This window comes from Pagrus pagrus (assembly GCF_965226575.1).
Source record: "Pagrus pagrus genome assembly, chromosome: 15".
Classification (NCBI taxonomy): domain Eukaryota; kingdom Metazoa; phylum Chordata; class Actinopteri; order Spariformes; family Sparidae; genus Pagrus; species Pagrus pagrus.
In genome coordinates this window covers 17,000,528-17,016,583 of record NC_140199.1, presented here as the reverse complement: position 1 = coordinate 17,016,583, position 16,056 = coordinate 17,000,528, and the positions used below count along the sequence as shown (strand labels likewise).

The 16,056-nt window shown below is 43.2% G+C and overlaps 1 protein-coding gene across 2 annotated transcripts in view; it reads left to right on the top strand.

Annotated features, from left to right (window-relative positions):
• Positions 1 to 3,364, top strand: part of fgfr2 (fibroblast growth factor receptor 2) — a 41,536-nt gene extending 38,172 nt beyond the window's left edge. For both annotated transcript variants that reach the window (XM_084375067.1, XM_084375066.1), the window contains exons 17-18: positions 95 to 200; positions 1,641 to 3,364. In XM_084375067.1, the coding sequence (XP_084231193.1) occupies positions 95 to 200; positions 1,641 to 1,805 (271 nt within the window). In that variant the 3' untranslated portion in view covers positions 1,806 to 3,364. The remainder of the gene's footprint in view (positions 1 to 94; positions 201 to 1,640) is intronic.
• The last annotated feature ends 12,692 nt before the right edge of the window (positions 3,365 to 16,056 follow it).

The following is a 16,056-nucleotide window of genomic DNA, read 5'->3' as shown; positions in this document are numbered from 1 at the left end:
TTGCAGACAAGTTAGATGAGGAGTGGCACGGCTTGGACTGTTCTGCCGCCCTTAATCCACTCTTCTCTCTGAGTAAACACATTCTGATTTTCAGGTACATGATGATGAAAGACTGCTGGCATGCCATCTCCTCCCAGAGACCCACTTTCAAGCAGCTAGTAGAGGATCTGGATCGCATCCTCACCCTCAGCACCAATGAGGTGAGTGCAGCTCTTTCATTCTTTTCATTCACACACGTCTTGTTCCATAAAGTTCCCGGAGTCCGGGTGGTCAGAATTCGTGCTACACTAACCCTATAATTTCGTGGCAGATAGGAGTCGGACATTTCAGAACAATAAAACAGAATAAAAATGATGCATTCCTACACACAGTAACATGTTTCTCAATCCAAACTAAATCATGCTCTTGCCAGTGCATGCAGAGTTCAGCGGAGGGCTGCTGAAAGCTTTAGGAGCGTTAGCAGCCACGTTGCTGACACAAGGCCTGAGCGGTGACCGAAAAAATGGCCGGATGATTTGATCCAGGCCCAACATGGCCGCTACGGCCCAGTGAAGTTGCCCAATCATCACATACGGTCCTCGCCCCCCTGTGATAGCCTGCGTTTCTTTCCATTCCCCCCCCTGTCTTTTGTGATATCCGCGTGCCGACCTGAAAAGAGGCCGTCGATGGAAAGCTGTCAAGACTCGTCTGCTCCGGAGCTGAAACTTCATGAATTTGTGCCAAAAAAGCCCAAGTTTGAGTTTGAACTTTTGAAATGTAATAAAGTGCCTTTTTTTCTTGCCTTTTTTTTTCCCTCCCCCTTTCTCGCTGCCCCAAACCGCTGGCAGATGTGGAGGTCTTTAGTAATGTGAGCCTTCTCGTGTTGAGCTGGGAAAATGGAAGCCAGCACTCATTTTCTAGAAAACCCCAAGAACTCTTCCTCCTCACAACTAGTCCCAATAACAGCCATGAAAGACAAGCAGGAGGGGAACAAAAAGGGCGCCTCAGCCAACATGAAAAGACCAGAACAACGTCCCAAAACTGGACTAAGTTAAAGATTAATAACAGGATTTCTTTGGGTTTTCATCTTCACTGTGATTGGGGAGGGGGTGCGCGTCGAGCTCTGCCAGCTTCTTTATTTTTTCCAGCCATCTTCTAGTGTTTATGCTGCGTGCTTCAGTGTCAGATGTCAGATTTGTTTGGACTGAGCTTGAGAGTGATGTGAAGGGATGTTGTAAAGGCTGCGTCGCCACATCTCTGCCCCAGTTCTCTGGTTTTTAAAGGATCCTATTTAACCCAGCTTCCCCACCACATTCAAACATTTTATAGTGGCCCAAACCGCAACTAGGTCAACCCTGCTATCTCCGAGGTCCAGCAGTCAAACATTCAATTTATTACCTATTATTCCTGAAAATATTTTCATACAGTATCCAGTTTAATATTGTTTTTCTGTTCTGTTTCATAAATCTTTCCAGGGTGATTTGGTACGGTTTAGATAAACATCATAATGAAGATGATACTCTCTCACTCTCCTCTGGAAAGTCCCCGTCCTTGTTGACTGGGTTTCACCACTATATGTGCGTTCTCCTGTTTTCTTGAGCTTGTGTCTGGGTGTAAATTATCTCACCCAACCCTCTTTTTTCCTTTGTCTGTGTCTACAGGAGTATCTGGACCTGTGCGCCCCAACAGAGCAGTATTCCCCCAGCTTCCCCGACACTCGCAGCTCCTGCTCCTCCGGTGACGACTCCGTGTTTTCCCACGACCCTTTACCGGACGAGCCCTGCCTCCCCAAGTACCAGCACATCAATGGAAACGTCAAAACATGAGCTCCAGAATGTCTTCTCTACCCCGGCCTGACCTGCCCCAGTTTTACCCCGAAAGACACGTAGCACAGACTCCCTCTCCGAAATCCTCCAAACCTCCTGCCCCCCCATCACCCCTCTGGATCCCAGTGGACTAATGGACCCAGACGGGACTGGGCTGGTGGCAGCGCTGCTGTCACACACTCATACTGCCATGCACACACACTACTCACACAATGAGGTCTTAAAGGAGAGGGCAGGGACCCTACAGAAGCTGTTTTTTACTGACTGAATGAATGAACTGGGGACCCTCCTCTTCCTCTCCCTTCATATAAACACAGACTTTTCATTTTAGTTCTCATGTTTGTACCCAGAGGATTTTTTTTTTATTTACAATCGACGACGTTACTTGTTTGGTGATCCCATTCCGGTGGCTGGCATTCCAAGATTGTTATTTGCTCCTGGAGGAATGTATGGACCGATGTGAACTTAAAAAACAAGGGACTAGAAGAGGATGACAAATAGGAAAAGGACTGAGAGACAGCTTCGACTAACAAACCAGAGGAATAGAAGGAGAGCACATATAGAAACTGCTCTCCTGTTTATTTTGTAATATTGATGCATTTCTTTTTCAGTTCTCTTGATAAACCTTCCCAATTATTCTGGAGAAAAAAATACACAGTATAATGTATAGTGCTGGGTATATTTGTAAATATATTCAAAATATGTATAAATATATATTATATATTTACAATGAATTATTTTTTGTATGGACTCCGAAATAACCCCAACCCTCCCTACCTTACTTTGAGTCTGAGGCAGGTACGCTAACAGGTTATGTGTCCTATATTTCTCTTCACACACACACAAACTCACACAAACAGACACGGATACACACTTTAATGTACACACACACACGCACACACACACACACCTGTCTTACTCTCACTCAGTAACACAGTTGAGTATTGGCTTTCAGGGACTGAGGTAGCATGTTAATTTATTGACTTATGTTTTTTTGAGATGAATCAGAAAAAGTCTGGAAAAAAGAACAAAAACAAAATGGCAGAAATGATGACATTAATGATGCTGATAATACATAAATAAATAATCCATTAAATTTATGGTAATTTAAAATGATCTTTCAGCAGTAACAGAAAAAAAAGCTATTTTTAGTGGGTTTGAAAGATCCAGGTTTTGTAAGTTTTATATATGAATGTGAATATTAAGTTAAATTTTAAAAAGTGTACATTTTATAGTCAGCTAATCCCTTTCTTATGTAGATGTTGATGCCATTTCTATCCAGTCATTTTACTCTTTCTTAGCTTTGCTTTAGGAAACGAGATTTATTTCTGGATATTTATATATGATTGACAGAAACAGATTTTGGAAACCACCTACTAGCAATCCGCTCCCTCATTTAGACTAAATATAGACTCCAAATTTACTTGACAGAATTGAAAGCTGAAAAACAAAGTATTAAATCATTCAAGTGTTTTTTGTCTTTTTCTACTGGACCAACTTTAAGATGTTCTTTTGCAAGTGTTCATGCCACATTTGCGAAAATAAACGATGGAAAAACATATTCTTGTCCCAATCTCTGATTTTCATGGGTGTTAAGTATGAAGATGTGCATTTTTGCAGTGAATGGCAGATAACTGGCTGAAATTGTTTTATTTTTCTGAGTCTGAAGAATGTGTTACCATTTAACTGCACAGCGGAATTTCTTTTTTGTATCAGATGTGGGCAGAGATGGTTTAGCTGTCACTGCTAAGTACTCAGGGTTTTTTGGGACTAAGTATTTCTTGGCTCTTTCCTTACTATGCGAGGAGATGGATTTTCCACCATGTGCAATTAATTTAGACAAACTGGACAGAACTGCAAGGGCTCAATAAGTGGGGAGGATACTTTCTGTATTTCAGACTACTTCTTTCTGATAGGAGTGTTGTCATTTTTTTTTCTTTCAGTTATCCTGATAACCCAAGGCTTCATGCAAAACTGCTGAGCTCAGCACAAACAAAGTAAATGTGATCAAGTTAGAGACTGAATTAATGCCAGTGTGCTCAAAGCAATTTTGTTAATGAACAGGGATCTCATCATTGTCATGATAGCGTGGCTCTGTCTGTCTGTGATCTGTCTGAGTGTGATCAGACAAGGAGTCTTTGTTCGCCTCCTGGCAGACTAATAGGTGCTCTGATTAGCTGATTGATTTCCCTTTTTCCTCTTATCAGAACAGATTTAATTCAACAGAGTGAGCGGTTGATTTATCTGATTTGATGTAAGTTAATCAAAGTTGATCTATTAGCGTATGTGATTGATAGCGGCAGCCGTGTGTGTGGTCTTGTTTAGTAATGGTGGTTTCTTATCAACCTCCGAGCAAGAATGCTCCCACAACATCCGTGCGACAGGTCATGGCATTAGTGAGAGCTCCAGAAACAACACTGGTACTGATATAATTCACATTAGCGTTCATTATAAAGATTTGTTTGTAATGTTAGCAGCTTCATGGAATAAGAGGCATACAATGAACAAATCTACAGTGGAATAAAATATAAAAAATGCCTGCTAGAGTTAGCAACGTTAGCTACAACAAAGTGGCAACCACTAGAGGGGACAGATGAATCGAACAACAGCGATGTTGTAATGCGAATGCAATGGCAGGGGGGAGATGGGATGCCACGTTTACTGGCTGAATGTTATCAATAGGTGTTATCACCAAAGCTATTACAATTATCCTGCTGGGAACTAACCAGATGTGCTGATTTATTACATATTGCCATCGCCCTTGGTTGCCCTAAGAAGCAGTTGGACAAGAACTGGCCTTTTCACTGCCAATAGTTTCTCGTGGATGTTGATTGGTCCAAACCACTATGGTTGGGACACAAGCATGAAACCTGACAAGATGGATTTGCGAGATCGCGTGATTAAGTGTAAGCAAATCCTGCTGCCTCACAAGGTAAGTGGTGAACAATTGTCTATCAATTTTCATGACAACCGTCAAATAACTGTCAACACATCTCAGTCGAAACCACGAATGTCCAGAGGCAAAGTCAGGTGTCATCAAGTCAGTAGAATAAATCGTCTAGCAACTATTAATATTTGTAGAAATTTCTTGTGGTTGTCTAGTAGATTATTAGATATTCAACTGGATATGTAAGAAGTTTGACCTGCTGGTGGCTCGAAATAAAAAGAGTCAGAGTAAACAGGATTCATCCTCTGGGCACCATGAATGCTTGTTCAATCCAACTTGTTTAAATATTTATGTCTGGACCAAAGTGGCGGACATCGCTCCTTATATACAATACACAGTCAAACCAACCAAGTTAGAGAAACTACATGGGCTCTTCTCAAGGTAGTTCACCGTTAAGTAGAAGTTCCTTAACATAAATCTGAATCCCCTCTATCATCAGGTTTGAACTTGCTTTGACTAAACACATATACACACACATATATACACACATACACACATGTACACACACACACACACACACACACACACACACACACACACACACCAAGTTCCAAGTCTTCCTCTATTAGACGTGTCCCCTCATGTCTCCGGAACCTGAAAAAGGGATTGGAGGGAAAAGTCAGTCAGAAAACATTCCTGTTTTTCCATAGAATAAGGGGGAAGAAAGCAGCTCCAGCCCTGGAGGATTGGAGGGGGACTGGAAAGAAAGAGTGGCAGGATAAACCACAGCACCATACACCCTCATTAGAGGGGGGAGTGGAGAGAAAGGCAGCCGGATATCCACACTGACTATTGCACACTTTTATCAGAAGGGCTGCCTATTGTGCTGTAGGCTGATGGCACACACAGAGAGGCGGGCAGGGAGCAGGGAGGGGTGAACTCCAGGGAGAACAAATAGAGGATTAGTTTGTTCCATCTTGACAAGATGCCCTCTGAGCTGCTGTTTCATTTATGTTAGATGAATCGATCCATCTGATGTCAGCAATGTGATGCAATGGAGCCTAACTAAAAGCTAGCTCTTACAAAAGACACATTATCAGTTCTGTTTACATATTGATTATGATGTAATGGGTAAATAAATAGATGGGTTACCTATGACCTCAGTCATCATTCGGTGATCATGTGAAGGCAAATAACTGATTTAAAACAGACAGCTCTCAGTGAAGCCTTATGTTTGGTGCTTTTGTTACAGAAAAAAAACAACTGCATTTTATGACATCAGCAGTAAAATATTGGGATTTATAGCATGCATTTACATCATAAAGCTTTAAATCACCCTATAAAAGTGATGACACTGTATTGCACAATCTGTGTTTGTTAAATGTACAATTACATATGTTCTCATATAGTTTTGCATAACTTTGACTGGTCGAAATAAAACCAGTAGCTACTGTTAGTTTGGAGTTGGATTAATCAAAATACTATCAAAACGCATACCTAAGAGCAATAAGCTGCCATTTTTTGATAACAGCAAATTAAACAGCATTTTCAGTGAACGTGGAAATTGTGATGCAAAAATAATCATTCCCACTAATCGTGGACTATACCTGCTTCCCTAGTTTGCAGCACAGGTTTGCTGTCCCATATTTACTGCAGTGTGAATGCATTCTGGTCTGTTTCTTCCTCCAAACACAAACGCCCCAAGGGGTCATGGAGCAGGGATACTTTCTTGCCCTCCACTGATATTCATGACCCACCACGCTCAGCCAAAGCCCTAAATGAGTTTTTCATTTGGAGGGGCTTTTACTCCACGGTTTCCTAATGCCTTCAAGATTAACCCAGTGACCCTCAAATATTAGCTTTGAATGACTTTAGGGAGATGGGGCAGTAGCTGGAGGACACAAGAAGAACACTTCTCGTTCACTTGTGTATGTATTGAATCGACTGAGGGGCGAATGTTGAGAAACCTTTCACAGAATTGTCAGAAGACCATCTGGTAGTGTGACACACTGATGAACTGCTGGGGTAGCCCGACATCTTGGTGGTCAAAGTGATTTTTTACTCTGATCCTGCTGTTCCTTCCTGTCCTTCCTGGTCCTCCTCTGCGTCCTTTCGTCCTAGCCCTGTCCTCCCTCGTCTAGCCATCTGGTGGGGCCTGGTGTGTTTGCACAAGGCTCGGTCCTCTGGAATGTCAACATGAGGCTTTGTGTGAAGCCAGAGGAGCCCACATTCACTGGAGATAAGACCCCACCAACCCCGGGAGAGGAGGAGGGGTCAGAGGGTGGGAGGCTGGTGGGCGTAGTTAGAGGGTGACTTAAAGTTTAACAAAGCTGCCAAGTGACCGCTATACCCACCGCTTAATCCTCAACATAACACTCTCCCCTCACTGAAGTCTAGCTTCGCCCAGTAAATGAGGCTGCGAGAAGGGAACCAGAATCTCATTATTGGGTTGGAGACATCTGTCTGCCAGGGTACCTACCCCACGTTAATCTCCCTGCATTTAAAGCCAATATACCTCTAAACTCTTTGCCGTTGACCAATGGGGTCGGAGTATGTTTCTGTCAAGGCTGCGCTCCCCAACCTACCATTTACATTGAGTAGCAGATAATGAATGGTTCATCGCTAGGTCAGTGCTCATGAGAGGGAGGGGTCTACTTGTGTTTGATTAAGGGCTTGCAAGGCACCGTGTCTGGTTCTGCATGGAAGGATAAACAAGTCGAGTGTGTGCTTGCGTGTGGGGCTGTTGTGGATGTGTGTGTGTGTGGTTTGTTACCCTGTGGGATCTTCTAAACATTCGCTAATGGCGCAATTGTGTCTGAGCAATCGTAATTCACAGAATCCACTCGCAGTTAGTTTATATGCTGACTTTGCTATGTCTTAGGGTCTGAGGTAACAGCTCTTGGAGTGTAATCAGTGGAAAAAGAAGAGCTGGAGCTGAATTGTTTAGAGGAGGATAACGGGGCGGAATCGCCAGAACTCAAGAACTGACATCTTCGAGCAGAGTTTAGACTGCATTTGTTTGTCGACTAAGCAGGAGATGGGAATAATATTCCCCATTTGATAGTGTTTAGTAAGATTGAAGTAGGTTAAATATTGCACACACTGGGGATCTATACACACAGAATCTCACATTACAAAATGATGTTTTGGTCTAAAAGGGTAAACTTTGTTACATTGGGCTTACATGGCAGGTTTTACAGCTCTGGGTGTGTTATACAAGTGAGCTTAGTCATAACGTTCCCTGCCCAGTGATGCCAATCACAACACTCACCCCATCGGTCAGACCTATTCCCCCATGTCTTGTCTTGCAGTGATGATGTCACTGGTGACATCAAAAGCCATAAACCCTGACACATGTTAATGATGTCCTGCCAAGGTGTCAAACACGGGTTTTCCGATGGCAAGATTTTGAATTCTGTGCACAAACAGAATCATGTAGCAGAGATTTATTTGGGCTTATGACCGAGTGAGTGACTAAGGCAAAGGCAAAGGTGTGTTTTATAAGAAACTGAGCTAACAGCAAATTAGTAGTGCACTGTAATAAAGTGCGGGAGTGTTCAAAAATGATGCAGCAGAGGTGGAGATATCATGATCTTATATGGGTTAAACCTCCAAAACCTGTCCAGTCTCACGCCAAATATACCCGCCTATCCACCAGAGGACTACGTGAGTGTCACGTTTGGCCTAGGGGCAAAAAGTCATTGAAAGGAGGTGGTTGGGGTTGGACTAGTCTGACTCAGCGGATGTAGACTGTTGGTATAAGCCTGCCATTGAGCAATGATTTCAGGCCATGTCCCCGTCCTATCCACTATCTGTGTCTAACTGTTTTACCCTGTTGCTAAAAGAAACAACACCAACAACAACCTCAGAGATAGCAACATACACGCTGAAAATAGCAAGTTATTTTTAACACTAACCTGGCTGCTAGCAGCTCTTATCTTATCTTTTCCCACTTTCAGCCAGGAGACCAGGGTTTTCATCCCGTGTGATGCCAATAGTCAATAATGACTGGTTTTAAAGGTGTAATATGTAAGAATTTTAGTTGAAAACATTTAAACAACATTTAAAGAATAACTAAAATTATCAACACAAAGTAATAAGAAATGACAGTTTTGATGTTATGATGTCTATGTATGTTATTACCGTGATATGTACTGAGGTTAGCATGCTAACCAGCTAGACAAAGCTTCTGTGCTAGCAGTGAAATAAACAATACTCCCCTGGTTCCTTCATCCCCTGTCTCCCAGCCCGTACCACTAGCTGCAAGGCTAACTGAGCTAACTAGGTAATAGCAGCAGTTAACGGTTACTCTGGTGATATGCTGCCCTCTATTTGTTTTTAAGTATGAACTCAACAGGTGGTCGGTTCTTACATGTGGTAAGTTTTGGTGCCATTATTTTGAAAGTGTTATTGGATGTTCCATATTTATTAGTGCTGGCTTGACCACTGAATGAGACCATGTTGTTTCCACAGGTAGGCGAGGCCAAAAATGACACTGTGGACTGGCAGGTCTATTACATGGTTTGCTGTGTCTGTCATTGTCAGCCCTCCCTGCCTGGTAAACACCAATGTCTTTTAAACTTTCACCAGTTTGCAGGATTTCCATTAAAAATTTGTAGTTTTAACAAGACCGAGACACCCAGGTAATGTCACCTGAGTAAATTTCCCAGACTTCAGAAAGCTTCAGAGCAGCAGCAGACGCTACACAACTCTTTTCACAAGCAAAAAAACTACTCTGTGTGACTAGTGAAATGATTTTGACATACGGTTTTTAAATGAGTTCATTTCATTATGCCTTAAAAGCAGTAGTTTCTTCACTAACAAAGTGTCTATTCACAGTTTCTGTTCACATAAAGTGGGATTAATTGATGATAGAAGTTATTTATTCATCCGTTCCATCATGCTTCCTTCACTGACAGCTGTGTTTGCACCTGAACAAGCCAAGGTCACAGCAGAGAGCCTCTGCAGTTTATTTACATTATAATGTTTCTTCGTGTTACTGCACTTTGGAATCACATATGAAATGTGTCTGAGAAAAGTACATAATAGCAAACAACCATACCAGAGGCCAAGTTTAGAGACAAACTGCAGCTCTCCCCTCACACAGCTGAACTGAGAGTGCAGTATATTACTGACAGGAGGACAGAAAGGTGGCTGTTAGTGCGTCGTTGACAGTAAAGAGTCTGTTGCCTCCTCTGGCCTCCGTGTCAGCAGACAGACTGGATGGAGATATATGGCAATGTACACGCAGGACAGTTAACCACTCCAGCACTGTTACTGTCATGAGTAAACACAGGCCCAGGCCAATAAAAAAACGCTTGTAAAAGAAAAAGAGTGCCCATAAATGATGTTTAATTGAAACTGTGCAGGAGGGCAGTTCGTCAGAGCTATGGCTCCCAGGGGTCCGCACAAACACACACACACACACACACACACACTGGCGCTGGGGGAAGGAAAGCAGGAGGAGGAAGAGGAGGAGGGGGAGGAAGAGCAGGAAGTTGAAGACGGGAGGTTAGGATTGATTGAAAAGGGAGGTTAGGATTGTTTTGGTCTCCAAAAGTGAGAGTAGAAATGCACGATTCAGAGCCAAAATTGCTTCCTTAGGAGGCATTAAAAGTTTGATATTGAACATCTAGTCATTTTGAATAAGATGAATGCTTTCCTGGTTACATACCATAACGCAATGATCTCCCAACATTGCTAGGTGTAAGCTTATACTGAGTTAAACTCCCCACCGGAGTTCAGGAGTAAAGTTTGTGCATATTCAGCTGCAAATGTTGGCGCCTACCTCTGTTAGGTGGACTGTTTTCACAATCTCAATGACGAATGATCACCATGACAATGCCATGGTGACAGACGGGGGTATAAATCACATGGGAAATAAATCACCACCAAGACCCTCCCCCCCTTTTCACCTGCATCACTCTTTCCAGCTAACAAGAAGTCCACTGTTTCTGTGGATGCCAACACAGCTCATTTCCCTTCACCCCCCTCTGCTCAATTTGTCAATTTCAAATATGCTTTCAACGTTTTGTTGGTTCTTTCTCTGTCTGTGTTTGCGTCTCCCTACTCCCCCTCCCCACGCTCTTTTTTTTCTGGTTAATCACATTTCCCCCAGTTTACCCACCCCTCTCTGAAGTAAATGTCTCCAGTGATTGTGTGCTGCTGAAAGTTTTGGGGGCAGGTATAAGGGAAACTTCTCTCTCTTTCTCATTCTCTACAGTAAAGAGGTGATTAAATAAAAGTGTGCAGTGAGTGACGTGCCTCCTTACCTGACTGTCGGCTCAGAAACAACAAGAACCCACTCTGTCCTGCCCGGGCACGACTGGATAATTATAGCTTCAGACTTAATCACTTACCTCAAAGCCCTTTAGTTCTACAGCGTCTTGCCCCTGTGCCTGTCTCTCTCTTTTTCAGGTTTGCCGCCACCTGCCAATAGTGAAGTGTTGCAATGTTATGGATTGTTACGTTTTTCAGTCGGAGACAATGATGGGTGTGTTGCGGTTGAGGCAGTTCGTGCATGCACAGCGCGGGGCAAACAGTTCAAGGTGTGCTTCAGGCTTCAACTCAGACACACTGTGAGTTTTGGGTTCACTCGCAGGTTAGCATCCATCTCCTCCAGGCCGCGGACACATTTGTCCATTTCTCACATTTTCCAGGAAAGACTTTGGGCTCTTGAGTGAGTTAGAGCTGCTGCAGTGAGTCTCACTCTGTGTCATGGATCAATATGATGCTGATCAATACGACATTGCCGCTGTGCTTCAACACCCTCTGAAAGCTAAACTTTTCTGTATTCTTATGTTATTTATACGTGGTTTATATAGTGATTAAAGGAAAAGTTCACCCAAAAATGAAAATTCTGTACTGCTTGTCCCCATCTACACCAGTTGTTTAGGAGAATGGGACAGCACTGTTTTGCTGTAAAGCTTCAGGAAATATTTTATGGAAACTTCACTCGACTTTCCATTGGCATGGGGCTGAGTAGATAATGACCAAATTTTCCTTTTTGGTTGAACTTTTCCTTTAAAGTCTGATCTTCTCCATCTGTCCCAGCTGGGAACATATGAATCCGTAGGTTGAACCTCAGCCCATTTCTGCTGTGAATACACTCCCTCCCAGGCTCCATGAGGTGGCTGGCCCCTGGCTGAGCAGTGAGAGGGGGGAGCAAAGGAGAGAGGGCCCCTGAAAAGGTGCTTTGTGCTAGTTTAGAAGGGCCCGAGGCTTTAGCCTGTCAGAGGTTGTGGTTCTAGGCCGGCAGCCAGGCCTTCAGACCCTCTCGCTGGCATGGACTGAACTACCATCTGGAGTGACGGGCCCTTCCTGAACCGCTCCGTGAGCTGCACAGAGCCAGGCCGCGCTGAGTTGGTTAGGCTAGGCTGAGACACACCACAGAGGGCTGCAAAAATAAACCATTTGGTGCTTCGCTGAAATTCCTTGGCTGCCGAGCTTTAACTCTGAAGATGATTCCCATGGGAGAGGAGCAGAGTGGCCTCACACTGAGCAGCGAGTGCAGGACAGAACTACTTCAGAAACCTCACCGCATAGACCTCTGAAACAAATCCGTGGATGTGATCTGGCTTGTTCTTGAGTGTATTGCACGAGTATGATGATGATAATTATGTTTGAATTGCACTCAGAAACCTGCTCAGGTTGCGTTTGGCCGCCGTCGTAGAATGCCTTGACAATTGATGAAAAGAATGCAACAAAGAATAAATGGTGTGAGATGAGTCAGTATCGTCATAAGTGATTTATTATGTTTATGGCAGTCTGTGCCCTGGCTGTCATCAGCAGAGGCAAGTGGGAATGATCAGCACACTACGTGGTGCTGCAGACACAATTAAGCAGCGAAGCAGAGACAGGCAGACTCCTGACTCACTCTTTCTTTCATGGGGTTTGTTTACATTTTTGATCCAGACCTATATAGTGCAGCAGAAGTAGGTCTAGAGTGGCAGAGGGAGGGGCCATATAGGCTCAGATTCTGTCTGTAGCGCTCATATACTGTTGCGCTTAATGCTGCATTTCAGCCACACTGCTACACATGAGATGAAATCAAAGTTCTCCCTTTCAACTGGAAAGCGAGATAATTCATGGTACATTTAGTACAAGGGAGAAAAATGTGAACCATATTGTGGCGAGTGTTTTAGTGGGGGCAGGTTTCTGTTCTTCCCCATCCCCCCAACTCCTGCTACAGAATAAAATTCCTCAGCCTTTCTGGAGCGGGCCCAAGCCAAGCAAATTATGGACCGAATCTTTTTATATGAACCTCTGTCACGCAAAAACATCAGTAAGCCCCATCTCTGGCTCTGCTTCTCCGAGAACAGGCCCCATTTTATCCCATTCCTCCGAGCAGGGCCATTATGTCGAATCCTCGAGGCCTCCCTAACCGAAAGGGAGAGAAAACAAACAAAGGAGCAAAAAGGCCCTGCAGAGACCACTTCAGAGGGTCTGACGCCAAACGCGAAACAAGCAAGTCAGAGTGATAGGCCTGAACTAAACTCCCAATGATTGATCAATATATCAAAAAATCATCAACTCCTCTGTGAGGTCTTGGTTTTGACTTACAAGCCTCCCAAGAATCACAGCTGGAGCCGTCCTGAGGTCCAAAAATGTGTTTTCTCATGACTGGGAGGCTCACACAAACATTTTAATTAAAAAACAATTTCATTTTTTTTTTTTTAAACTTGGTCTTTGTTTTTGTAGTTATGGCCACCATTACTCTAAATATGAATCATAACATCAAGGTCATGATACCACTTGCAAGCGAAAGCACTGATGTACTGCTGCTAATGTGATCCTCGCCTTGCAGGTCATTGCGGTCCCTAACAAGTCTCTCATTACGTTTTATAGACCACCTTCTTGGTTCAAATTTGGCCTACTTACTACTCTCAACAATTTTGCAGTGCGGTTGTTGGATTTTGCCAACATTTCTGAAGTACTCACCTGTAGCTTTACCTCCAACTAAAGTAGTAGTAGCATTGTCAGGCCTTATACACCTAAACATCAAGTTGATCTCATAGGATCTTAGCATGGACAGCAGTTTAATACATTTTCAGATTTTTGAAAAAAGGACACTCATCCTCTTCGACAAAACTGCTTTTCTATTAATCAATAATCTTCATGAGACCACCACCAGCCTGATTGTGCAGTCTGATTGTGTCCCCCAGCTTTCACCTCTAAAGTTCAGCTTGGTGTGAACCACTCAAATGGCCCTGTTGTTTACAGTAGTGTTAAGTGCGTGCCCCTCCAGGATCAGTCGGAGCCATAATCCCCTCTTCATTCCCACTGAGGCCCAGAGTGTGTGTAAGTGGACATGGGTGATGGCAGACAAGGAACGGCTCACCAGCCCACCCATTCAAGCCAGCCACGCAGCTTCAAACACACATCTGAACACACACATTCATTCCCAGACACACACGCACACGATGAGAAAGCACTAGGGCAAACAATAGAGAGAGAGAAAGAGAGCAAATGAGAAAGGTTTTCATCCTTTTTCCTGGATATTACCCCCGTCTTTCTCTGTTCTCCCTGCGTTTTTATGTCATGTCACCTTGTAAAAAGGCTTTATGGTCTTTCCAGGCCTCATGGCCATGAGTGTGGTGAGGTGGATTGTGGGAGCTTTAGAACTCCTCCAGGACCAGCACTTAGTGCGAGTGACAAGAGAGCATCTCCAGAAAGCTTTAGCCCGCAAACTGGGAAACTATTTAATCCGACTTCCTCTCCAATTCCTGATTTTTTTCTTCTCTTTTTTTCCCTCTCTGTATGAGTATAGACTTACAGAATGGCACAGTTCATGAACTTCATGGGCACTTTACCAAAATGTAGAGCTGTACTGCAGCATAAGGGGCGAAGAGATACATTATACACCTAATATTCTGTATTTAGCTGATACTAAATTTGATCAGAAATACAGCTCTGCCCTTTATTTAAATGTGGATGTTAATAAAAGTCAAACAGTATGACTCAGCTGACCTCTGTCATCAACATCCCAATGGAACTGACCAATGACCTCCCAGATATGAAGGTCTACTTTGAGGTTTTTTGTCACAGTTGTAAACTTCAAGGTCAGACAAAGAGAAGGCAACAGTCTCAATAGTTTGAATCATTATATGGACGAGAGTGAATTCACCTGTGGCTCTGGAGTGGTTTCCACTTGCTCTGCAGGTCACACAACACAAGACATCATGTGCTACTGCAGTCATTTATATGACGTGCAATATAATATAACTGTGTGAGGGACTAAATGGGAAATCCACATGACTGAATGGAGGAAAAGGAAAGGAGGGGTTTTGTCATATGTTAATCTAATCAGGTAGGTGTTACCCATTAGCACTGCTCTCGTATCAGCAAATGTAACTTCTTTAAACCTCCACCTCCCCCCTTCACCTCCCCCTCCTCCTCCTTCCCCCCCCGACTTTCTATCTTCCGGTCCCTGTGCAGGTCTGCCTGTGTAATGTCCACACGAACCCAACGTGGGGCCTCTCTGAGGTGTTCAACAGCTACGCTTTAAATCATGCAATTAGTGCTCAGCCGGGGGATTTATACTTTCTGGCAACAGCACTTCTTTGGTTTATACATTGCCGTGGGGAGACGACCCGTAAAAGGAATGCAACAATAAAAACAATCTGAAAATCCGATTTCATATGGCGTCACATATATCACTCAAATAATTCAATATAGAAATAACTGAATGAATAAAATGGCTTTTGTAGAGAGCTGCATTTCTGAACATCTGAACATTGTAGCTGCAAGATAAAAAAAACCTTCTGCATCCAATTTTTGTCAATTTAAAGATAGAGTATGTAACATTTCTGCAATGATACGTCTAAAAATGACGAGGCCGTTGTTGTTTGTTGTGTTGAGCTGTGAATTTACATTATTCCAAATGTTTTTAAATAGGGCTCAAACCCAGAGCAATCCACAAGTTTACTCAAGGTAGTCACTATTGCTTCAAGGGAAAAATCAGCTGATACATCAGAAAGTGAGGAAGGAAGTCGCCAAACGGGACTTAACATAATGTGAATAAAACTTCAAAACATTACCTTGTCTGTGGTCGTTTCTGCCTGAGTCACACAGGCAGATTTTCATCAGAGATGGTGGTTGTTTAACAATGAAGACAACAACTCCCATGATCCCACACTCCCACCCATGTCCGTTAGTTGGGTGGTTGGTTTGTTGGCAAGATTACACAGAAATCACTTAACAGATTTCCATGAAACTTGGATGGAGGAGAGAGCGTTTTTTAAAAATGTAAAATATTTTGTTCATTTCTTAGGGGATTATGCATGGATCTTGATGAAACAAATCAGGTGTATTTAGATGGCTGGTATTAATAAGTAAGTACAATTTGATGCGGATCCAATAAAA